Here is a 22,024-nt window from a genome sequence, read left to right as displayed (position 1 = left end):
CTCCAAGAAGAAACAATCGCCAGGGCTTTCGACTGCATCCAGGGCACGTTAGGGGGGCACAATTAAGATGGCACGTTCACTTCGCCGCTCCTACTACTGTACGCTAGAGCTGCCTCTTAACCAAAGCAAAAGCAGTCAGAGGCCAGAATGTTCTGGCTATGCAGGTAATTGACGTGCGTTTATCTCGGCTCCGAAATGTACAGAACAGGAAAGGCTACCGATATCATGTGAGGCGAGGGCTCTCTTTTTGCGGTTTGGACGAATTGAGGCACGGCCGATGGAACGGTTCGATACGATCGACTAAATTCTCAGGGGGCAAAAAAAAGACCCTTCTTGCCGTCCGTCCATCCTATGTTCGAGATCGTCCGGTGTCCAGTGCATCTACGTCCAAACCGTACAGATCAGTTAAGGTGGTTACATGACATTGCATCTGCCCACCGCGCCCATACACCCACTGCATCAACTGGAAGCGATGTTGATCCCAAAATCCACAAAATGTTCAGATCTTTTTGGGGCCCGCCAGCCGTCTCGCCTCAACTTGCTTCCCTTTACCACAAGTGCGTTTCGACGAACTTTGCTTTAGCGTGTGGAATCAACCCGCGCCAAGAAATCGGGGGAGGAGAATTAAACTGGCGCGTCCTTAGGCAATACTTGCCAGGCCTGCTCTACAGTATGGCGTGCCAAAAGTACGTGTCTTTTGGCAAGGGGGGAAAAATAAAAAGGCCAGGTTAATTGATTATCAACAAGCTGCGTAATCTGCAAAAAAGTTGTACGCAGCGACCCCAATGGTTGGTTATCCTTACTGAGAAATGCCAAACTCTTTGTGGAGCAAAGCGGAGGTCGACCACATTTGCATTTATCATACAAACTCCAGCGAGCCAACACATCACACTAGAAGTGCAACTGTTTGCGACTTTTCTCCCCCCCACATCCCGGCTGGCGAATTTGTGAGAGAGCAGTCTCGCAGTTGTTCTCTCGCAGTATCTGTAACTTGATAACCTTCAATTGCGTGACTGAGCAAAGTGTTTTTTTTTTTTTTCTTCTTTTCTCTTATTTCTTTTTCCCCCCTTCTTTATCATCCCAGCAAGTCAGCTCCAAAATTCATCCCGGCAATCCCAAAACTCCTAGATTGCTGCTCATTGCCCGTCGGGATGAATGCCCCCATCGAGGTGTAACCAAAATTGCTCCATACGCCATGCGCGGTTAAGCCGGAGAAAAATTAAAGAAAGGGTGACGAACGAAATGAAGGACACGAAAAGAAATCTCGCCAAAAAATCAAAACACAAAAAATATCCCGTTGACCGTTGCCGGTCCGATAGTTGGCTAACTGAGGGAAAAATCAAAACAAAATGAAAACAAAGTAGCATTCGATCCCTTCCTAAACCTCGCTTCATTTGGAATACAAAACAACAATTTAGCATGAGCATTAACGAGACCCATCACGAGGAAACACGGGCAACGGGCATACTCGCCCCATTTGGGTCGAAATTTGGGTGCTCTCTTTTTTGAACTATGATCCCCCGTGGAGCCAAGACTGTCAAAAACAACTAGACCTTCTTGGCATCGACAAAAAAACAGAGTCTATCGTTTATCTCCCTTGAAACCCTTTTATACGGTACGGTAACTCTTTTTTTTCTTTCTTCCCTTTCTAAACTGGGCCATTCGGTTGGCAAGGCTGAGTCCACTCCCACCAAGTGGGCCCCTGTGCAACTGTATCAATCCGCGCCGTGGTATTCTTTAGCGAGGTGTACTCTGCCGCTTCATCTTACAACTCGGTTAGCTCTGACTAGCCCTAGCGTCAATGTCACTAAAAATCGACAGACAGTTTTAACCGTACCGTCAGGGTGGTAAAAAAAAATCTCTTAAATTGTATAACCCTGATTCAACTTGCTACTACTACCCCAGATGTTGGCCAAATGGAGAAAGCGGACGGAAGCGAGTATGATGCGCCCGCAAGTTCGGCGCAAAAGAAGGAAAGCAAAACAATAAAATAAAATAAAAAGGAGTACTTCACTCACAAAAAGACCGAGGGGGCTGGCGAAAAGAAACAGAAGCTGACTGTGTCGTACATGTAGGCTGACAAGTCCTCTGCTTACGGTAGTACTACGTAGATTTTGCAACCCTTTTGCGCGCCCTTCTTTCTCGAAGCGCCACAGAAACACTTGCGCACCTTTTTTTTTTTTGGCGCTGGTCAAATGGCAAAAGAAAAAAGTCAAGAGGTAAGAAAAAACTTAACGAAATGGAAAAAGAAAAGAAAAAACAGGAGGAATCCGTTTCATCTGATAATATGTAAATGCTTGCGTGTTCTTTAACTACGTATAGCATTGGATAGTACCACCCAGATGTGGACCCTATTGGTAAGTCTGAGAACACTTTGAGACGACCTCTCCTACTTGAAAGTTACGCGAGACGATCTTCTCCTATCCACGAAATTCCAGTGGTATTTCGCTCTTGATTGCAGTACATGTTATTCGCGGTCGACGCCGGGGAGCCACTGCTGTCTTCCGCCCGCCCTAGCCGGAAAACTCGGGGGGTTTTTTTTGGTTTTTTTTTTTATAAAAAAAAAAAAAAGAAAAAAAAAAAAACTTTAATCGCGTAGCGATTTTACTACGTATTGTCTATTTACGCATCCTCAACACCAGGGTCTATTACTCGGCCTTTTAATGTTTTAACATTCGATTCCAAACATTATCCCTTGAAGCTATGGGTCAAACCTGAGATCTTCTCAGGAAACAAGAAAAAACCACCGAGCAGTAGTTGAAATCTAGAATACACATTGTGATGACAGGGTGAGGATGTTCATCTACAGGGTAGAAGATAATGGTGAGAGAGAACATTTACAGTTCCAGTTCCAGTTCAATGTGATTCTGTTTCGTAAATGCGCCCAGTTTCCGACCATTGGGACCGTAACTCAGTCTGCGTTGCTCATTTTCCTCTCTCGTTCATGTTAGACAGTACATCCTTGACCGTCGGTAAAAGTAGTTGTTGGATTTGAGCTTTCAAGGATGCTCCCTTCTACACCATGGCAGTTGGAGGCCGACAAACTGGTACTAAACCAATGTAGGTCTAGTAGTACGTAGTATGTCAGACCATCGGCGGGACAGCCGTTTTTAACCACGTCAAATATGTAAGGTATGCATCAGAGTGTTTAGTGTCTCGATCAATTGAACGCGACGTGGGGTTCGCATCGATCTTGACATTCCTACCGCCGCCCCGAATGTTGTTCTCGGCCGCGAGATAGAGTTGGCCGTCCCAAATCAAATTAAATTTTAAAAAAGCTGATGTTACAGACATAGCTCGTCATCGCTACTCGGCTCCATCGGGCCACATGTCCACCTGCGGCGTTTTCGCTCCGCAGAAATATAGCTGAACTCGCTCGCTTCACGCGGTAACTGCTGCCGCGTGTTCAGTCGATCGACACTTTCCCGCAAAGGTAGCCCTGTTGTTGTCCTCCGTCGCTTTGCTGGGTTCTCGTAATCCGCCACGAGGCCTGGCTGCGGGTTATTGATACCCCGACTTCTGCTTCTTAATGGTGATACAGGCAGACCCTGAGCAGAGGTTGTCGCCCTGAGTCTGTACCCTTGCTCAAGATCAGTAGCCATTTTGCGACCTGCAGCTGACATGGAACGTAGTTTTCTAGCCATAGAGCCATGCTTCGGTGTTTCCGCCTTAACTGTCTCTGGCATGGCCTTCCTTGGTGATCCATCTGCCAAACATGCTTGGGCAGGGATGACTGGAGCGGCAGAGGTGACGGGTCGCGAAACCTTCTGCTTGGCCACGACTCGCTCGATCCTGTCTAATAGTGGTTGTCGGTTCCTCTGTTTACTGTCAGGTTCATGCGTCGCTGTGCCACTACTGCGAACCTGGCGTGTCGATAACGGCGACGCCGACCTCGGTGATACCGGTGGCGGACTGGCAATAACCCATTCACTTATACCTTCTTCCCAGCGATAGCCGGTGAACATATTGCTGAGTAACGCTGATTTGGGTTGTTCCGTCATTTCCTTCCCTTGATGAGCCTTATTGGTCGCCTCCGAAGTACGCGATAAGTCCAGCGTCTCTGCGAACGCAAGGTCGCGCAGGTCGTTCGTCCTTGCTGCCAGATAGAAGGCGACATCTGTTTCCATTGACTGGAATATCCTGCCCTCAAGTTGAAGTTCTTTCACTCGCATGCAAAGCTGGCTCAGGTATTTTGATGCTGGATTCGTTGAGCCCCTGCCGCAGCACTGGGCAATAGAGCCAACGAGTGCTACGGCCATATTATAATGCTTTGACGTTTCTTGGCTTGTTCTAAGCTCTTGCCACAGTTGTCGGAGCTGAAAGCCAGCTCCTTCAGCTTCAGGCTGTTCTTCCTCAGTTGAGTCGCCATCCTCGCAGAGGTATAAAGCTAATAGTAAAAAGAAAATGCAACTCCTTTCCTTGAGGCCCCGTTTAGTCCTCAAGCCAGCAATGCAGCAATGTAAAATGACCCTGATCCGCTCTCGTACAGCTGATATCCTATGTTGTGTGGTAGAGTTGAACTCTAAAGAAACTGCTTCCTTGCCAATGACCAATATTGTTGCCAGTGGTGATAGTGCGGCAACTAGAGCTTTTTGTGACGAATCTGCGAGCTCAACTGCCATCTTTTTTGCCGTAGAGGAACCTGTTGTTAGGGGCTTGCGGCTGATGTTCTGGCAAAGAATGCTTAGCGTAGTAGCTGCCAAAGTTATGGTCCTTTCACATGCCGTCTTGCGACATAACACACGAACTGCCATCGACCAGACGGGCTTCCAGCAATCTGACAGGATCCAGTCGTGTGGGAGCCTTTCGTTTTGTAGAAGTCTAGAGATAGCTTCAAGGGCTGCCGGCTCTCTCTTGGCAGCATCGCCATATTCAACCATGAGCCTCATCGGTCGCATAGCTCGGTCCTGTCCAAAGTTGGTAATCTGTGCGGATGGCTTGGGGTACTTGATATCCGTGACAGATGCCATGATTAAATCAGCCTCTGCATCAGCCTTGCAGTGCATGCATACAGAGACGATGATGCCAACAAAATCCACGTCCAGCAAGCCCTCGCGGACTGCATCCACCATTATTTGCACTGCGTGAGCTCTTGCTACAGTTCTGAGATGCTTGTAGCCTTCACAGGCGCTGAGGTCCTCCAGTTCGCTGTAAATCCCAAACGAGACCTCGGACGGGTTGAATGTCGCTTTCTCGCCCCGGCCCTCGGCATCCTCCCTTTCCCATTGCTGTCGCCCAGAGATGTAAGCGGGCAACTTCCGTAAACACATGCTGAACAGGGACTTTTTCGACGCAGAATAGTCAGCAGGCTCTGCTGTGGCCCATAATATAGCCTCGAACGATCGATTTATTGAGTCCAATATGTTGAAGGTAGTTTCCGACACCTTAGGTCGTAACTTTGCCAGCTCAGCATTTGTACTTGATCGCGTAGAAATAGAAGTTCTTCCCTTGGAGGCAGTCTGGGTTGCTCGTAGCCTGCCCCTTTTAACGCCGGGCTCCGGCCCTGGGGCCACTGCTACTGGTGAAGATAACTGGTGACTCCGTATCTTACGCGCTACCGGTGTAGGCATCGCTGTTTCCGAGCAAGCAAAGGCCTCGCTGGTGGCGGCTTTTGATGATGAGTAAGCTGCTGGGGTCTTCTTGACTGTTCTGGACTGTATCGGGTGTTGTTTTGAAGCCTTGGACGAGTACGTGAATTTGGGTTTGGCCCTTGGGAGATCCCTCCGCGGTTCTGCTGCTCGGAAGAGAGTGCTACCGGCACCGGTCAAGTCATGGTCCTGGCATCCTATCGCTTCACTAGAAGGCCAGGCTAGTTCCCTTTGTAAAGCTGCTATGCGAGATATCAACGGTCGAAGCAACCGATGGCATCTTGTCGCGGTCCATTGAGACTCTAAGGATCCATGAAATTCAGGCATGCTAGCGCGACTTTGTCGGGCCATTGGAACCAAAGTTTCCGGAGACCGTCCCAGATGGGCCGTAGACACATAAGGTGGCTTGATTTCCAAATCCATGATGGAAGTAGACAATGATTCTGATATCAATAATGTTGGAGAGACGCGTTCCAAGCTAGGGATATGGTCATCAAGGATATTGACTGATATCCATGTGAGACTGGACAAGCATCCAATTTTGATATTGCGGTCATCAAAGGTGAATCTGCATAGCAATCATGATCCACGCGTTAAATAGCGAGAGTAGTATGAAGGTAGAAGATAGCGGAAGAAGTAGAGGAACCCAGTCAGAGCTAAAAGAATTGTAAAAAGAGTATTTCCAAGGTCATTAAAAGTGATGTAACTCTGGTGAGATATTCACCCCGAGACCCAAAATTGACATGGATCTGTGGTTTCCCTCCAAAGTGAGCTGTACCTTCATATGGTGATCCAATGAGATGGACCAGCCCAAACAAAAACATTGGTTTGTTTACTCCATTTCCTTTTGTGGCCTGATAAGATAAGAGGCCTATGGAGACGGCTCCAACTTTGTGCGGGGCAAAAATTGGAAATTCTATTGGGCGGGGTCAAGCTTGCTGGCTAGTGGCATCCGCCCCAACGGACCGATGGAATTGGCAATAGGGGTTTGTCGGTGTGGGTGGTGGTTTGCAACCCATGCGGTCGACTCCATGTCTGGGTGCCACCTACTATCCATGGATGTCAAAGTACTACCGAGTTAGGGGTCATACACAAATGTGCATCATATTAAACTCTAAAGAGCAAAAAAAGATTTGAGGCAGATGCAATTGAGGAAGTGAACCGTTGAAATCTTTAAAGGTAGAAATGTCAGACAATTCTAGTGCCTGTGCACGGCACATCTTGGCTGCATTGACTAGACAATCTTCAGCGGTGGACTCGTGCAATTAAAGATCTGGAGCTTGCGGGACAGTTTTTTGTTGCGGATTTGGTGCGGGACTCAAAGCTCAAATGGACGTCGAAGGAAAAAAAAAGTCGATGACAGCATGTCACTAACAGCCAGTACCGTCCTCCATAGCTGAGCTGGGCGGGTATTTCCGGCAAGTGATCCCTGCCCTATACGTCGCGTGCCCAGTGGATTTACGCGATTGCAATGCAGAAAGGAGTAGGCTAAGAAAAATTTCATGACTCCAAACTTTTCTTCTCAACATCTTTTGCAGTGGCCGTTTTTTTTCCTTTAGGTGTTCAAAAACGGGAATAATTCTTTGCATTTGAGGGTTTGCTCCTTCTGTCTAGACACTCGAGTTCTATTCTGAGCCCTTCTGCAGCTACTTGCCACTTTTGGCGTTCTGTTTAGAGCTTCTAAATTACCTAACCTTTACCTACTAACTTTTTTTTTTTTTTTTTTTTCACCCCCTCCCCCCTACTGGGAAAAAACTCTTTCTTTACCAGCAACGCACTTTGCTTGTGACGACGTTCCTTGACGGTCTTTGTACCGGGCTATACCCTTCAAATAATCTTCACCATGGCTGAAAAGACGAACGGTGCTGCTGCACCTAACGGAGGTATGCATACCAACCTTGAACGAGTTGAGAAGGACGGTGGCCTGTGTTGAATCAGGACTAACGACGACGCCTTCACTAGCTGCCGATGCGCCCAAGTCGACTCCCGAACAGGCACAGGATGTCGCTAATGTTCCCGTCACCGACGAAAATGGCGAGCAGATTCCAGAGGGTATGCTTCAAGCCACCAAATAGAACCGTCTTGGTCCCTGAATGTGCAGTGAATACTGACTTTACATTGCACCACAGACACCGTTCTTTCTCTGACCATAGTGCTCCCTCAAAACTCCGAGAAGATACCCATTGCCGTCTCCCCCCACGAGCAGGTCCATGAAGTCAGACAGTCCATTATTGAGATGCCCAACGCCTTGCAATACTCGTGCTTTCATTTGGAACACAAGGGCGAGCGCATCAACGACTTTGCTCAAATATCCGAGATCAAGGACATTGCAGACGGTGACGAGATTCATCTTGTCGAGGACCCCTACACTGAGAAGGAGGCGCGGATTCACCTGATTAGGGTTCGTGAGTTGATCGGCGCCGCCGGAGACCGGACTGATTCTGTCCAGGGCATCCTCCCAGGCCTCTCGGTATATGACACTGTCGCTGCTGAAGCTCGTAATGCTACTACGGTAGGAGAATACGACTTCAATGCCGGGCCGAATGTCAAGGCTCTTCTGCCAAAGGAGAACGATCCTCAGCCCAAGACTGTGAAGGCAATTCAGGTTTCGCCATGGAACCCCCCGCCAGCACATTTTAGGCAGAAGGGTCACTTGATTTATCTCATAATCACGACCAACGAAGGCGAGCAGTTCCAGATCACTGGGCATGTTGGTGGATTCTTCGTCAACAAATCTTCAAACAGCAAATTCGACCCGTTACCTCGTGCGGGTCCCAAGGCCTACGCTGCACACTCGCTCCTGACCCTGATAGAGCAACTATCGCCCGCATTCTCCAAGGCCTTTACCGAGCTTCAGGAGTACACCAACCAAAGGGAACCCCTTTCCACATTCCAAATCACCAATGCCATCCCTGCTGCTCCTTGGCTGGTCCCATCTGCCAACTCAGCTGCCTGCACACATACCCCCGATATCACCAGAACTCAGGAGTCTTTCCTCGTTTCTGGTGTAGAGAACACCGACACCTTGAGGGATTGGAACGAGGAGTTCCAGTCCGCTAAAGAGTTGCCCAAGGATGGTGTGCAGGATCGTGTCTTCAGGGAGCGTTTGATCTCCAAGCTGTTCGCGGACTACAACGACGCTGCTGCTCGGGGCGCCGTGCTCGTTGCACGTGGCGAGGTTGCACCCCTGAACCCGACCGAGGGCAAGGACGCACAGATCTTTGTTTACAACAACGTATTCTTCTCGTTCGGCGCAGACGGTGTCGGTACTTTCACGTCGGAGGGTGGCGATGAAGCAGCGCGGGTCGCTACCGCCAAGGATGTTTCTGGTGTCAAATTGGTGAACCAGCTGGACATTGATGGCCTGTACACCCCCGGAACCGTGGTTGTTGACTACCTCGGAAAGCGTATTGTTGGCCAGAGCATTGTTCCCGGCATCTTCAAGCAGAGGGAGCCTGGTGAGAACCAGATCGACTACGGCGCAGTTGACGGCAAGGACGTCGTTGCAACCGATGAGCGGTTTGTTCCTCAGTTCCAGAAGCTTTCAAAGGCCTTGAAGGTGAAGCCGCATGCCGTCTGGGATAAGGAGGGCAAGCGCCATGACCTTGAGGGATCCGTTGAGACCAAGGGTCTTGTCGGAACCGATGGTCGCAAGTACGTCCTTGACCTTTACCGCATCACACCGCTGGATGTATCATGGCAGGAGGAGGTTGAGGCCGATTCAGATGCTCCCGAATACCCTCATCGCATGACCGTGCTGCGTCCCGAGCTGGTTGAACTTTTCGTAAGACAAAAGATGCGGGAGTGGGTCTCTTCGGAGGTGGCCAAGCGTGGTCAGGCTAAGAAGGACCAACCTGCGGTGGAGGAGAAGAAGGAGACCAAGGCTGAGTCCGAGGAAGACAGCGACAGCAGCAGTGAGGAGGAGAGCAGCAGCGACGAAAGTAGCAGCGAGGAGAGCAGCAGTGACGAGGATGAGGAAGAGGAGAAGAAGCCTAAAAAGAAGTCAGTGCCGAAGAAGGTGGTGAAGAAGGAGGAAGTAAAGGAGGAGAAGAAGGATGAGAAGGAGGCAAACAGCGATAGGATCGATGTTTCCGACTTCTCATTCACCCTCAACCCCGATGTCTTCAGTGGACAGGTCCCCCAGACCGAGGCCGAGAAGGAGGCCATGGCTGCTGATGAGAAGGACGTCCGCGACGCCTGTGAGTATCTGCGCAAGACTGCCATTCCGGATCTTCTCAACGACCTTAAGGAGTCCGAGATCAGCTTCCCCATGGATGGCCAGTCTCTGAGCCGACTGCTCCATAAGCGTGGTATCAACCTGAGGTACCTGGGCAAGGTTGCCACTGCCGCCGACGGACCTCGTCTGCAGTGCCTGAAGGAAGTCAGCGTACGCGAGATGATCGCAAGAGGTTTCAAGCACGTTGCTGCCACGCACCTGCGCTACCTGCCTCTTCCCCTTACTTCATCGTGCATCTCACATCTCCTCAACTGCCTGCTTGGTACCGCATTCAACGCCAAACCCACAGCAGAGATTGACCCGTCGATCAGGTCGCTGTATGACGATGCAGATGTGGCGTTTGAGAATGTCACTCCTGAAAGCCTTAGGACCGCCATCCAGGAGGAGGTTGCCCGCCGCTTCCGCTACACCCTTGCTTCTGACTGGTACAACAACCTTCCCCATCTGCACATGTTGCGTGAGGTCTGCCTGAAGCTGGGTATTCAGATGCAGCACAAGGAGTTCCTCTTCACCTCCGATGGTGCTGCTAGCCAGCCCGCTGCCGTCCCGGTCACCAACGGCAATGGCAACGCCCCTACTGAGGGTAGCAAGAAGAACAAGAAGAAGAAGAAGGCCGCCCGGGATACCTCTCCCGACTCGGTCACTTCTTCATCGAGCGTCCCGCACACTTTCGTCCCAGACGACATTATCAACGTCGTTCCCATCGTCAAGGACTCGTCTCCTCGTAGCGTCCTGGCTGAGGAGGCGCTCGAGGCTGGTAGGATCTCGATCCTCCAGAACCAGAGGAAGATTGGCCAGGAGCTTCTGCTGGAGTCTTTGTCCCTGCACGAGCAAATCTACGGGATCTTGCACCCTGAGGTTGCACGCGTTTACCACTCGCTCGCCATGCTGTACTTCCAGCTGGAGGAGAAGGATGCCGCCGTTGAGCTCGCTCGCAAGGCTGTCATCGTAGCCGAGCGAACTATCGGTGTCGACTCTCAGGAAACGCTGTTGGATTACCTCAACCTGAGCTTGTTCCTTTACCAGCTGGGCGACAGCAAGCATGCGCTCGAGTTCACCAAGCATGCGCTGAACATGTGGAAGATCATCTATGGCCCGGACCACCCTGACATGATCACCACTATTAACAACGCTGCCGTGATGCTCCAGCAACTCAAGGAGTACCACGAGTCGCGCAGGTGGTTCGAGGAGGCCCTTCGTATCTGTGATATCGTCTTTGGCAGGCAGTCGGTCAACAGCGCCACGCTGCTCTTCCAGTTGGCTCAGGCCCTGGCCCTGGACCAGGAACCCAAGGCTGCCGTGGTCAAGATGAAGGAGAGCTACAACATCTTCTTGGCCGAGCTCGGACCCGAGGACAAGAACACCAAGGAGGCCGAGGGCTGGTTGGAGCAGCTGACCACCAACGCCGTCAGCATCGCCAAGCACGCCAAAGACGTCGAGCAGAGGCGTCTGCGGGCCGGCATCCGGTTCACACCCCGTGCTGGGGCTATCGGTTCAACCTCGACTGCGGCAACCAAGGCGGCCAAGTCTGAGATTGAGCGACCGGCGGCTGCGTCGTCGATGGATTCGCGCAGCATTGACGAGCTGCTCAAGTTCATTGAGGGTACAGACAAGCAGAAGAAGCCCGCGGCCAAGAAGCGAACTGGTCGTGCCAACCCCAAGCGCAGGGGTGCCGAGCCCGTGAGCACCAAGGCATAAACGTTTTCTCACTCGGCAATGGGATTGCTTATTCAAACTTCATTCAACATCTCGCACCATCTACTACAAGATAGCAATCCGTTTTTTCCCCCAATATCTCCTCTCCCAATCTTCTATATGGTATACCGCTTTTATTAAACTCCTTTCCCGTTTACGGAGGAGGTTTTTTTGCTGTTTCTGGGACGCCATCTCACACCGTCCTTGGCACATTGATTCTCTGTAATAAAAGTTCATACACATCTCCACTGCACGGTTTTCGATATAAACGTTATAAATAACAAAAAAAATCTTGGCTGGCTGGCTGGCGGGCGGGGATAGGCAAAACAAAAACAAAAAAGGGGCGGCTTGTGGTGCATATTGTACGACTAAGAGTTATTAGATGAGTTGGCGGGTCGCAAAGCATCATACGCAGCATCGGGAAGGGGGGTTTTCGTCTGTTCTGTCAGTATCATGCAATTGCAATGAGAAGTTCGTCATCCAGCATCGGGGGGTTTTGTTTTTATCAGTTTAATGACTCTTGATCAAATTCTTGTTTACTATTTTTTGATGTATGTTGTGCTTGTAAGCGCTTGGTTATTGCAATTGCTGCATTGATTGCGAACCAACTGAAACTGGAAACTCATTGGACCCTTAAAATCATATTATATTAGCATGATTGATACTCTGCCTGCGTGATGCGAACAGGTATTTACCAAACTGCCTGCCTGCCTGTATCCAGCATCTTGGCGATCACGTTACACCCCCGCTTTTGAGAGTTGTTGTTTCATTACGTAGCGCACCGCTGCCAAGAAAGACCGATGTGGGGTTCAGGCCTTTGGGCTAACGCATTGCCGCGACCCCGGTCTTTCCCATTTTGTACCAGGCAGAACAGACAGACAGTCATGACATGGGGGTTTTTAAACATCAAAGTCAAGTCAGTCATTGATTTCTACGGGACCACCATCCATGCCTGACAGGCAAGATGAGCCTGGCGAACGGCTATCGTACCCCGCTAATGTTACTTGTCTAGACACACCTACCGAGCTTTAGCTCCAGCAAGCCTTTATTTCTTGACAAAGTACCTTTTCCCCCCTTATAAGATACATGCCTTTCCCAACCCCCAGACTAATCGATTTGGGGCAAGGTTCGCCAGCCCCCAAAGTACCTTATCTTGGGTGAGGTACCGGTAGTGTCAGACAAAAGGCAGCCTTACCAACAAACCACCCAATCGCACCGCCAATCTCTGCCTGCCGTCCCTTCTTTTCTTTCCATCCGCATGACTATCGACTGGATGAAATAGACAGGCTTCGATACTAGGCTGCTAGGCTGCTGGGCTACTTTTGACAGAAAACTGGCCTTGTGGCCGAAGTGGCGGCACACCCGAAAGCAAGTTCGACAAGAAGGGTTGGCTTGCAGTCCGTCGCCCTCCCCGCTCTTCTACAGTTGTTCGAGGGTGTGGTTCTGTCTCTTGTTGAAGCTTTGTGTTTTCTTACCCATCTCAGCTTATACATTTTTGTATTTTCTACTCTGTTGCCTTGTTAAATCCAGATTTTATCACAAACGAACGACAGAAGCGACAAAAACTGGCAACAAACCTAGAAGATCTCCCAAGGAAGAAACGAATAGCACACCGGTCCAGCGAACGCCACCCACGCGACTTCCCTCCGACTCAAGTCACACCACCAAAACCCCTCTCTTCAGGCAGAAAAGGGAGCTGCTTACCTAGTACCTACCTTATTATTTTTTCTGCCGACATCGCCTTTTCGTCCGCCATTCCATCCTTCCTCGCTTGCTATTTATTTTATTTGTTTTTACTCGTGTTTTTGATTCAACCATATTTTGAAACAATCCCCGTCTTCTGCGCTGTGCCCACTTCAAGAAACTCCGCCTCCGCCCCCACCCAGCAAGCGTTATGAAGGTCGAGCCGCGCAACCATTCCGAAAACAACGACCTCCTTGGCTTCCGCGCGGATCCTCACTTCCCCCACATAAAACATCTCCAGCAGCCCGTCGGTCAATCCACCGAGTACAAGCACATTCAGACACCACCACCGGCGTCGTTTCGGGGTTTCGACGTCGAGCCCGCCGCGGCGCTCGAAATCAGCATCATGGGTCTCGCGTACAACACGTACCTGAACAGCAACAAGATATACGGCTGCAAAAACTGTAAGGCTCATCTCGCTAATCACGAGGACATAATTAGCCGGGTATGTTTTTTATTACTATTCTATCTTGTCTCATTACCCGCAAAAAAAAGAGGCGTCTTTGTTGAAACTGACAAATGCTTCGTGGTATAGAACTTTCGCGGTCAACATGGCAAGGCTTACCTATTCAGCATGGTGGTCAACGTCGAAACGGGAGAGCCCAACGAGCGCAACATGACGACCGGTCGCCACATTGTCAGGGACATAATGTGCAAGCAGTGCAAGGAGATCGTCGGGTGGAAGTACGACAAGGCCTATGAGGCTACGGAGAAGTACAAGGAGGGCAAGTTCATACTCGAGGCCGAGCTGCTGTGTAGTGTATCTTGAGCATCTCGGGACGAGATGTCGAGATAGGGGATGTGTGGATTACACTGCCTGGAGCAAAGGGTATGTTTTATTCATTTATTTGCATGGGCGAACAGTCCGCGATGGTATGACTTGCATGTTACACCCAACGGTGCGCTCGGGTCTCAGCCATGGGCCATGGGAACGTCAGGTGTGCATATTTTGTCATATCTTTCTCCGATTTCCCCTGCACACGCAGATTCCAAATGTGGTGTTCTTCCTGTTACCCCGGTTGGGAAGACTGAACTTTTTTTCTCTCTTATTTCACCTGCGGGAATTTTCGCACAAAGGCGTTTAGAGCATCTTTACATGGGTTACGACGGGGTTCAAGCTTGGTTCATAGGAAAACAGTACGATGATGAATCATACACCATCGACCCAAATACAAAACTTTTACGAATAATTATCACAAAGTAATATATATGAGAGATGTCGTATTATCCCGGTACTGCCCGCAGTTACACAGGTTCTTGATGTCCCGGGGAAACATTGTCATGACCAACCAGCGGGTCAATCTTTCTCTCCAACTGCTTGGGGTTGCTGACAGCGGATGCCTTGACAGCCATGCCTCCATCTGGTCTCTCTATCCAGATGTCCCACGACTCATTGGACGGAGGGGCCTCGGTGGATGGGATGGCTGCGTCGGCGCTCGGAACGCGGCGGACGCAGACTCGCATGGTCTCACCTACATAGAGCGGTGCCAGGTTACGGTACCGGATGCTCACAATATTGCTCAACGGAGATGCGGCGGCCTGCAGGGCCTTCAACATGAGTACCAGGCTCAGGGGTCCGTGGACCAGCAGGTCGCGGTGGCCCTCGCTGGCGCGGCAGTACTCGCGGTCGAGATGGATCAGGTGCGCGTTGTGGGTCAGGGCACTGAAGTGGAACAGGAGGCGGCGGGACGGCGTGAGCTCGAAGCTGTAGTCTGGCTTATGAGGCGAGGGCGCCCTGACCGTCCTGCTGCTGCTGCTGCTGCTGCTGCTAGCGGTGGTTTGGTCTCGGGCCTTGGCCACGTCCACCTCGACCTCCTCGTCGCGGAGGAACACCAGGGTCCGGTGCTCGCTGATGCTAAGGTAAAAAGTCCGCTCATCTATGGGGAGGTTCATTTCTTCAAGTGAAAAATTGCCGTACTCCCTCAACAGCTCGACGTAGACCTTTTCCCTGCCCGGTTGGCCGCGGACGGTGACGTCGGCGATGGACTCGCGGCAGGCGCAGAACTTGTTCTTGCCGAGCATGGCCAACGTCTTCTTGACGAGAACCACACTTTTCGACTGGCCGGCAGGGTTTGAAGAACTTGGAGGAGAAGCATGATCCTCGGGACGAAGACCGGGCGGGAACACGAGGTTGCCACCTGCCCACAGACGCCGCGAGAAGCCCGGGCCGGGCGAGTGCTTCGGGTCGGTGCCGTCGGGCAGTAGCTCCGACTCGGTCAACAGGGGTGGGAAGTAGACCAGGTGATGGCCCGCGGGCATCAGTGACCGCTTAGCTTCCGGCTTAGCTTCGGCCGGGAGGTGGTCGGCAAGGGCTAGGTCGAGGAGCTTGGATCGAGTGGGCGAGAGAATGTCCTCGATCCAGGTTGGCGGACGGGCCAACATTTCCCCTCGGAGCCTGGCGGCAAAGCCTTCATTTCCTTCGGGAGAGGGGGGGTTGGTGGAAAAATAGCGAGATAGTAGTGCCCTTTGTGGTCCTGCCAATGGGTGTTGCTGTTGTAATGGTCGACTTGTCCGCCATGCTATGCTTCGTATGGCTTTCATTGTGACTCGATTTTTTTTTTTTTTTTTTTTTTTCCTCCCTCAAATTACCAGGTATTACCAGAAATTGATGGAATCTACAGCATAAAGAAATACAAAGAGAATAAAAAGTTGTAAAGTTAGCAATGACAAGAAAGCCAAGGCACGATGAAATGTTAAGCCGAACAGAAATAAACAATGATTAAACCTACATGTTGCACACGTGCCAGTCACGTGTTGAAGCACGATTGTGATATTTTGTCCCATCGAGTGTCCGTCCCAGTTATTATTAAACTGTCTACCAAATTAACCAACCCCACCTCGACTTGATCAAAATATTCAAGGCTCGTCCCAAAGATGTACGCCCTTTTGGGTTGAAGGGCGCGAAAATTAAATTAATTTGCCAGGTTGCGCAGAAAGGGTGTCAGTTATCACATCATGTCAAAAAGCAATGTCAATGAAAGCTTACGTATTATACCAAGTATTTAACTGTTATAAATAATACAATGGAAGATGGAGATATTTAATTTAGCTTTAACCATCAACTTACTCGTTTTCTTTGCCACTAAGCAACTCATATCCTACCTCCTTCAGACAACCAACATAGAGAACTCGAGTCCTTTTTGATTAAAACCTATCATGACAGTCATACAAACGCCGAGTGAGCCTGCAAATCATGGCTCGTCTGTAGCATATCTAGGACCACCTGCCTCCTATTCCCATCAAGTATGTGCTGCATTATAATCAGCAACACATGTTATTATTGCCTTTGCTAACTGGCATGATGAATCTTCACTAAGGCTACCACATCCCTTTTCCCAGGAGAAGAATGGTCTTTAGTTCCTACTGCTACCATCAAAGGTAGGTTTAAGCCGTCATCATACACAGATACTCTTACACACTTCCACACTACCTCATTTATACTGACAAATCCCATCTTACACCTCTTCCCCACCGCCACACAAAAAAAAACAGGCGTATTCGACACAGTCCAAGCAGGCAATGCAGCATACGGCGTTGTCCCCTTTGAGAACTCGACCCACGGCGTCGTGACCTTTACGCTCGACAGCCTGGGCGACCGCGGCGGCGAGTTTGCCGACATCAGCGTCTGCGGCGAGGTGTACCTGGACGTGCAGCACTTCCTCCTGGGCCGGCGGGACCCGGCAGACCCGGAAGGCCTGACGCACATCCGCCACGTCTACTCGCACCCGCAGGCCTTTGGCCAGACGCAGGGCTTCACCTCGACCCGCCTCGCACACGCCGAGCTTGTCGACGTCAGCTCCACCAGCCGCGGCGCCGAGATGGCCGCCGCCGACGCCTCGGGCACCAGCGCCGCCGTTGCGAGCGAGATGGCCGCCGCGGCGACGGGGTTGGACGTCTTGGCCCGCAGCATCCAGGACCGCGGGGACAACACGACGCGCTTCCTGGTCCTGCGGAGGGGTCGGCCTTCGGTGGCAAGAGAGGAGGCCGCGTTTCTCGTCGCCGCCGCCGCCGCCGCTCCCACCAAGTCCCTCGTGTCCTTCACCGTGCCGCACCGCTGCCCCGGAGCCCTCGCTGAAGTCCTGCAGTGCTTCCAGCGCCGGGGGCTCGATCTCACCAGCATCAACAGCCTGCCCAGCCTGATCCTGCCGTTTCAGTACCTCTTCTTTGTCGAGTTTGAGGCCGCGGATCGTGCAGAGACTAGCATAGCTGTCGTGTTGGAGGATGTAGCGCGGGTGGCGCAGAGCTCACGCTGGTTGGGGAGCTGGGGGAGCAAGCGGTAGGCTGGTTACTTGATGTTCTTTTTATGAACAAACCTAGAAATCGGTCAAAGTGCTGAAGATACAGTCCAAGGGGGTCAGAAAAAAAAAAAAAAACACCTTTCAGGCAGCAACCATAAATAGAGCAAAATCAAAACAGATGCAACGTGCAATATCTGTTTACCTATTGATCACGAAAAGTAAGGTGGCCCTTTATGACCAGTAAGTGTGATACGCCATTCCTCACTCCTCTCTACACTAGTACCAAATGTCTGCAGTCTCGTTTATCACTAGTGCTAGTCACAAACATCTTTCCAGCTTCCACGGTGATGCATTTTCTACTATAACGGAAGCATACTACAAGCCATCGGTGAATTTCTCAATCTAAGTGTTAAAAATGAATGTTTGAATAACGGATATCAAAGCTCCACATAATGTTGTGGCCGAGGTGCGACTGCTGTTGGACTACCTAGTGATATCTGCCCGCCCCTACAGGATGGCAAGTATCCTCAATTTGTCAGGCAGACGCCCAGACACACGTCCCTTTCACTGAGCCCCTCTGATATCCTCGCCGATTTGTCTTGTCCAGAGCATAGACCACAGACAAAAGCCCTGAAAATGACATATGACTTCTTGAGGCTCCCTTTGACCGTTTGGCGTGTTCGCGTAGCGAGGTCGCTCTCTGTGTATGCTCTCATCTACATTTGCTTTCGCCGATTCAGACCAAGATCTTAACTTGACTACATAAGGAATGTAGCTGACAGGACGAGCTGTGATGCGAGCTTACCTCACAATCTGATATCTACCGCGTGTAAACACAAACTCAAGAAGCCGTCATCACAGAGCGAAGCGGGCTGGGGCGCATGACTTGATGTCCAACGCTGGCGTTGGGGCTCGACTTGTGCTCCATCTCCATCGCCAATCGCTCGGTCCGAGACAGTTTCGCTGCACGCTGCTCAAAGACGGGCGACTCTGCAGGCGCGGCTACTTGAGTATAATATCCCTCGTTCCCAACGAGGGATTCGGTCTGTCAATCTGTTGGGTTGTTAGCCGTATGATCCTCGCTCTTTGTGCTCCGACCAGGCGACCCAGAGTGAGAATATTGTCTTTACATACCATCGTAGTAGTCGTCATCGTCGTCAACTTCAGCTAACTGCTCAAAGTTCACCTTGTACCGGAGGAGACCGCCGATACCACCGAAGCCCTTGACGAACTGATTGCCTTCGGTAGAACGGTCCGAGACGAACTCCAGCGTCGTACCAAAGTCCTTGTAGTGCTCGGCAACCCACTCGAGGAAGGACTCTTGGTTGACAATTTCCATCTCCTGACCGGTTTCCTTGTCCATGAACTGATCCCGATTTCCAGTCTCTTGCTCCTTAGTCGTGTGGAGAAGGATCTCGGTACCAGTGCTGTCCTTGAGAGTCCAGCGTGTGATTTCAAGGTTCTCAAAGACAATCAGTGTCTCCACAGCACCCAGCTCCAGCGCCTTGAGGGTGTCCTCAACACCATAGCAGATCCTGCCAGTGTCCTGGCTGATCTCCTCAAAGTACTTGCCAATGAGCTTCTTCTCCTGGATGAACTTGACGTTACCAAGCGTCTCGGACGAAAGCTCGATGGCCTGGTTGAAGCCGTTCTCGCCACCGTACGAAACGTCAACGACCTTGATGACCTTGGTCGCCAGACGGCCGTCAAACATGTCCGAGGCGTTAAGATCGTTCTTGAAATCAGCAGAGCCAGCCAGGATGAGACCAGCCACGTTGACCTTGTCGGCCGTGATGAAGTTTTGCACAGCCAGCTCAGCAACCTTCCGGACGTAGTTGTGGCGCTTCTCCTCACGCAGACGCGCGAAACGCAAAGCAGACTGACCACCACGTCCGTGCTTCTTGGGCAGATCGACAGAGAACTTGTGTACGATGTCTCGGGTGTTGCCGCTCAAAGTACCAAACAAAGCTCCGTTACCGTCCATGATGATGAAACCGAACTTCTGGTCCGACTCGAGCAGTTCGGCGAGTGCCTCTGTGTGAAACTTGTTGTCGCAAAGATAGAGCGAGGTGTTGATCGGCTTAAAGGGCTCAAAGTCGATGTTGACCTTCCTCTCCTTGCCTTCCGAGGTCAAGATTTCACCACAGTATACGACGAGACCATTCGGAGGAACCTTGTTGTAGAGCTTAAGCCTCTGCTGGGTCGAAGTAATGGCCGAGAGGACAGATTGTCTGTTCACGCGAGATTTGATATTCGAGGCAGTACCCTGTTGTCGTATTAGCGCCGCCCATCGCGGTATCGAGAGCTTCCTTCGGTACGTACGTATTCTTCAGCCAACATCTTGGCTGCCTGCGAGATCTGGGACTTTGGGGCTATGAGGATGTCGACACGTTAGTCTTTCGTCTTCTCGGGTGTTTCGAGTGCCAATCCCTCGGATCAAGTTCTGGACAGTAACGTACGAATGATCAACGAGATCATGCTGGTGCCGTTTCCTCTAGCCGCCTCGAGGCGCTTAATGAGCTTCTTCACCTTCCATATCTCGATCTACAGGATGGCAAGTCGCATAATGTCAGCAAGAAACATTTGATACCAGGATCGACCGTGAAGAGACCAGATTCCCACCAAGGGCAGGCTAATCTGTCCAACACGGAAAACAAGAACCAATTATAACAGATCATCAAACCGTACGTTCTTCTCAGCCTCATTTGCCTGAGGGTCACTCATCTTGACAGATTACCCTTACTGGGTCGGTCCCAAACTGTGGAAAGCAACAAAACTGAAAAAAAAGAAAGACTTCTTTCCCAAGGGGAACCGAAGAAGATATGTTCCGACTTTTTGTGAATATGTGTTAGGATCAAGAAAACTGATGGTTTTTTTTGCGAATGGTAGTGGGGGTGTTCGAAAGGAGGGGGGCATACATGGAGAGCTTTTAGCGCAAAGGGCGACTTTTTTTGTGCCACGCGCTTTGAACTTGGTCACCTAGAAAAAATGACAGGGGGCAAGGGCTGGGGTTTGCGGGCGGAGACCTTTTGGGGCCAGTGACCTCACTCTGCTGCGCCAGCTGGTTGGTAACGGAGTACCTAGCAAGGCTTGCAACCTTTACAACTCTGCAAGCTAACTTTTAGGCCAACTTTGCACAAAATAGATGACAACGTTCCAATTTTGTACCCGCACCAAGGCTTACTATGGTTGGTACAATGAAAAGGTTAGTGTGAACGAGTCAATCGAACAACCACTGAAATAGCTAGGATCGGTGGAGTCGTGTGCGGAGCTTTAGCAACCAATGAAACATGGCCGGGCCACGAGGACTAGGTTCCGCGGAGCTGCGAAAAAGGGCAAAGCTATGATCCAGCCAGCCCCTAACCCCGGATTGCTTTGATGATTGATGAAGTCACCCGGGCTTTTGTATGGAAACGACGGACCACCACGCGTGCCTTCGAGTCCTTTGTAGACGCAATTGGCAAAAGCCGCGTCCACACAGATGAATGCAGTCACCTATCATTAGCGAGTAAAATCTGCACGGCGAACCGCAAAATCGGTTTCGCTGCGAAAAAAGAAAAGCAAAAAGAAAGACGAGAGCGAGATGGCATCATCACTGCCGACCCAGCTGGCAGAGACCATCCAAACCGCACACATCAACCGTCAACCGTCGCCTACGCACGACGTCAACCCCTCCACCGCAGCCGACAAGGTCGAGCCCGTTTCGACCAGCGAGAAGCACCATGATGACGTCGGAAGCATAGACGGCATCTCGGACGCGGATCCGCTGCACGTGGACGACGAGGAAGAGGATGAAGACGACGAAGACGACGAGGACTTTCATGCACTCAACCGCCGGAGGCGGAGGGCCAACCTCCCGCCCATGCCGGATCTTCGGTTTGAGCAAAGCTACCTCAGGAGTATATCCAACGCGAAGACGTGGTACAAGGTTGCGTTCATTACAGTCTGCGATCAGGTAAGGAAAATCACGGGGGTTGACGGATGGAGGTCGTTGAGCGCGAGATCTACCAAGAAAAAAATACTAACATGAAATCGGTAAACGCCAGGTTATGATGCCCTTGCTTCAAGGAACCCTTTACAACTTGGCTTGGTGCGGATGGCAGTACTGGAACAAGACGGCTCAAATACACGGCTCGACAGCCGGGGCTAGGCTGCGGCGGTGGTGGTACGGGGTCAACAACTGGAAGATCCCCCCAGAGAGAAGGAGGAGACTGTAGATTCTGTAGATGGAAGTGTGATTTCCTAGAAGAAAAAGAGCGATCTCTGATACGATATGTTCTGCCCTCGTCTGTGTTTGACGTATCTAGGTTTACGTTCATGAGGTACACCAGTGAAGGTGTTGAATGTTGGGCATGTTCACTACTTCAAGCCACTGGGATACAGCGGTGATTCATGCGTAAAGGATTGCGTGATATCTATCATTATCTAATTCTTGCGAAAAAGCCGAGGCATAGTGTTGAGAAAGCTCCAACGTCTTGCCTCAATAGCTCAAGCTCATATAGTTTTGTCCCCCCCCCCACCCC

The 22,024-nt window shown here is 50.9% G+C and overlaps 8 protein-coding genes across 8 annotated transcripts; 5 read left to right on the top strand and 3 right to left on the bottom strand.

Moving 5' to 3' along the window:
• Positions 1-3,284: 3,284 nt before the first annotated feature.
• Positions 3,285-6,011, bottom strand: PgNI_09988 (uncharacterized protein; the record flags this gene model as incomplete). Its single annotated transcript, XM_031129969.1, has 1 exon — positions 3,285-6,011. The coding sequence occupies one exon, from the start codon at positions 6,009-6,011 to the stop codon at positions 3,285-3,287; it is 2,727 nt and encodes a 908-aa protein (XP_030977498.1).
• On the top strand, positions 3,512-4,000 carry PgNI_09989 (uncharacterized protein). The gene is made up of 2 exons (XM_031129970.1): positions 3,512-3,571; positions 3,633-4,000. Exon 2 carries the CDS (start codon positions 3,685-3,687, stop codon positions 3,952-3,954), a length of 270 nt encoding a protein of 89 aa, XP_030977497.1. The 5' UTR covers positions 3,512-3,571; positions 3,633-3,684; the 3' UTR covers positions 3,955-4,000.
• A 1,286-nt stretch (positions 6,012-7,297) lies between the features above and the next one.
• Positions 7,298-12,140, top strand: PgNI_09987 (uncharacterized protein). The gene is made up of 3 exons (XM_031129968.1): positions 7,298-7,471; positions 7,551-7,640; positions 7,718-12,140. The coding sequence occupies exons 1-3, from the start codon at positions 7,432-7,434 to the stop codon at positions 11,521-11,523; spliced, it is 3,936 nt and encodes a 1,311-aa protein (XP_030977496.1). The 5' UTR covers positions 7,298-7,431; the 3' UTR covers positions 11,524-12,140.
• A 349-nt stretch (positions 12,141-12,489) lies between these two features.
• On the top strand, positions 12,490-15,090 carry PgNI_09986 (uncharacterized protein). The gene is made up of 2 exons (XM_031129967.1): positions 12,490-13,708; positions 13,799-15,090. Exons 1-2 carry the CDS (start codon positions 13,415-13,417, stop codon positions 14,030-14,032), a joined length of 528 nt encoding a protein of 175 aa, XP_030977862.1. The 5' UTR covers positions 12,490-13,414; the 3' UTR covers positions 14,033-15,090.
• On the bottom strand, positions 14,509-15,804 carry PgNI_09985 (uncharacterized protein; the record flags this gene model as incomplete). Its single annotated transcript, XM_031129966.1, has 1 exon — positions 14,509-15,804. The coding sequence occupies one exon, from the start codon at positions 15,802-15,804 to the stop codon at positions 14,509-14,511; it is 1,296 nt and encodes a 431-aa protein (XP_030977494.1).
• Positions 15,805-16,215: 411 nt separating this feature from the next.
• PgNI_09984 (uncharacterized protein) lies at positions 16,216-17,543 on the top strand (the record flags this gene model as incomplete). Its single annotated transcript, XM_031129965.1, has 3 exons — positions 16,216-16,506; positions 16,581-16,641; positions 16,756-17,543. Exons 1-3 carry the CDS (start codon positions 16,420-16,422, stop codon positions 17,541-17,543), a joined length of 936 nt encoding a protein of 311 aa, XP_030977495.1. The 5' UTR covers positions 16,216-16,419.
• Positions 17,544-18,342: 799 nt separating this feature from the next.
• On the bottom strand, positions 18,343-20,401 carry PgNI_09983 (uncharacterized protein; the record flags this gene model as incomplete). The annotated part of the gene is made up of 5 exons (XM_031129964.1): positions 20,190-20,401; positions 19,961-20,045; positions 19,824-19,873; positions 18,636-19,767; positions 18,343-18,491 (listed from the first exon to the last, which is right to left on the bottom strand). Exons 1-5 carry the CDS (start codon positions 20,223-20,225, stop codon positions 18,343-18,345), a joined length of 1,452 nt encoding a protein of 483 aa, XP_030977861.1. The 5' UTR covers positions 20,226-20,401.
• A 511-nt stretch (positions 20,402-20,912) lies between these two features.
• PgNI_09982 (uncharacterized protein) lies at positions 20,913-21,909 on the top strand. Its single transcript, XM_031129963.1, has 2 exons — positions 20,913-21,456; positions 21,548-21,909. The coding sequence occupies exons 1-2, from the start codon at positions 21,085-21,087 to the stop codon at positions 21,716-21,718; spliced, it is 543 nt and encodes a 180-aa protein (XP_030977493.1). The 5' UTR covers positions 20,913-21,084; the 3' UTR covers positions 21,719-21,909.
• Positions 21,910-22,024: the final 115 nt, after the last annotated feature.

The sequence above is a fragment of the Pyricularia grisea genome (genome assembly GCF_004355905.1).
Source record: "Pyricularia grisea strain NI907 chromosome Unknown Pyricularia_grisea_NI907_Scaffold_7, whole genome shotgun sequence".
NCBI classification, from domain to species: domain Eukaryota; kingdom Fungi; phylum Ascomycota; class Sordariomycetes; order Magnaporthales; family Pyriculariaceae; genus Pyricularia; species Pyricularia grisea.
Note: the sequence above shows the minus strand (reverse complement) of the source record. Positions and strands in the feature narration are given on the sequence as shown.

What these genes read in the sequence shown, in the direction of transcription:
- PgNI_09987 (XM_031129968.1), top strand. Translation starts at nt 7,432, where the DNA reads ATGGCTGAAAAGACGAACGGTGCTGCTGCACCTAACGGAG. An exon ending in TGCTGCTGCACCTAACGGAG is followed by an intron (nt 7,472 to 7,550) that starts GTATGCATACCA and finishes CGCCTTCACTAG; the next exon opens with CTGCCGATGCGCCCAAGTCG. An exon ending in TGGCGAGCAGATTCCAGAGG is followed by an intron (nt 7,641 to 7,717) that starts GTATGCTTCAAG and finishes ATTGCACCACAG; the next exon opens with ACACCGTTCTTTCTCTGACC.
- PgNI_09989 (XM_031129970.1), top strand. Translation starts at nt 3,685, where the DNA reads ATGGCCTTCCTTGGTGATCCATCTGCCAAACATGCTTGGGCAGGGATG.
- PgNI_09982 (XM_031129963.1), top strand. Translation starts at nt 21,085, where the DNA reads ATGGCATCATCACTGCCGACCCAGCTGGCAGAGACCATCCAAACCGCA. An exon ending in TCATTACAGTCTGCGATCAG is followed by an intron (nt 21,457 to 21,547) that starts GTAAGGAAAATC and finishes GGTAAACGCCAG; the next exon opens with GTTATGATGCCCTTGCTTCA.
- PgNI_09986 (XM_031129967.1), top strand. Translation starts at nt 13,415, where the DNA reads ATGAAGGTCGAGCCGCGCAACCATTCCGAAAACAACGACCTCCTTGGC. An exon ending in ACGAGGACATAATTAGCCGG is followed by an intron (nt 13,709 to 13,798) that starts GTATGTTTTTTA and finishes TTCGTGGTATAG; the next exon opens with AACTTTCGCGGTCAACATGG.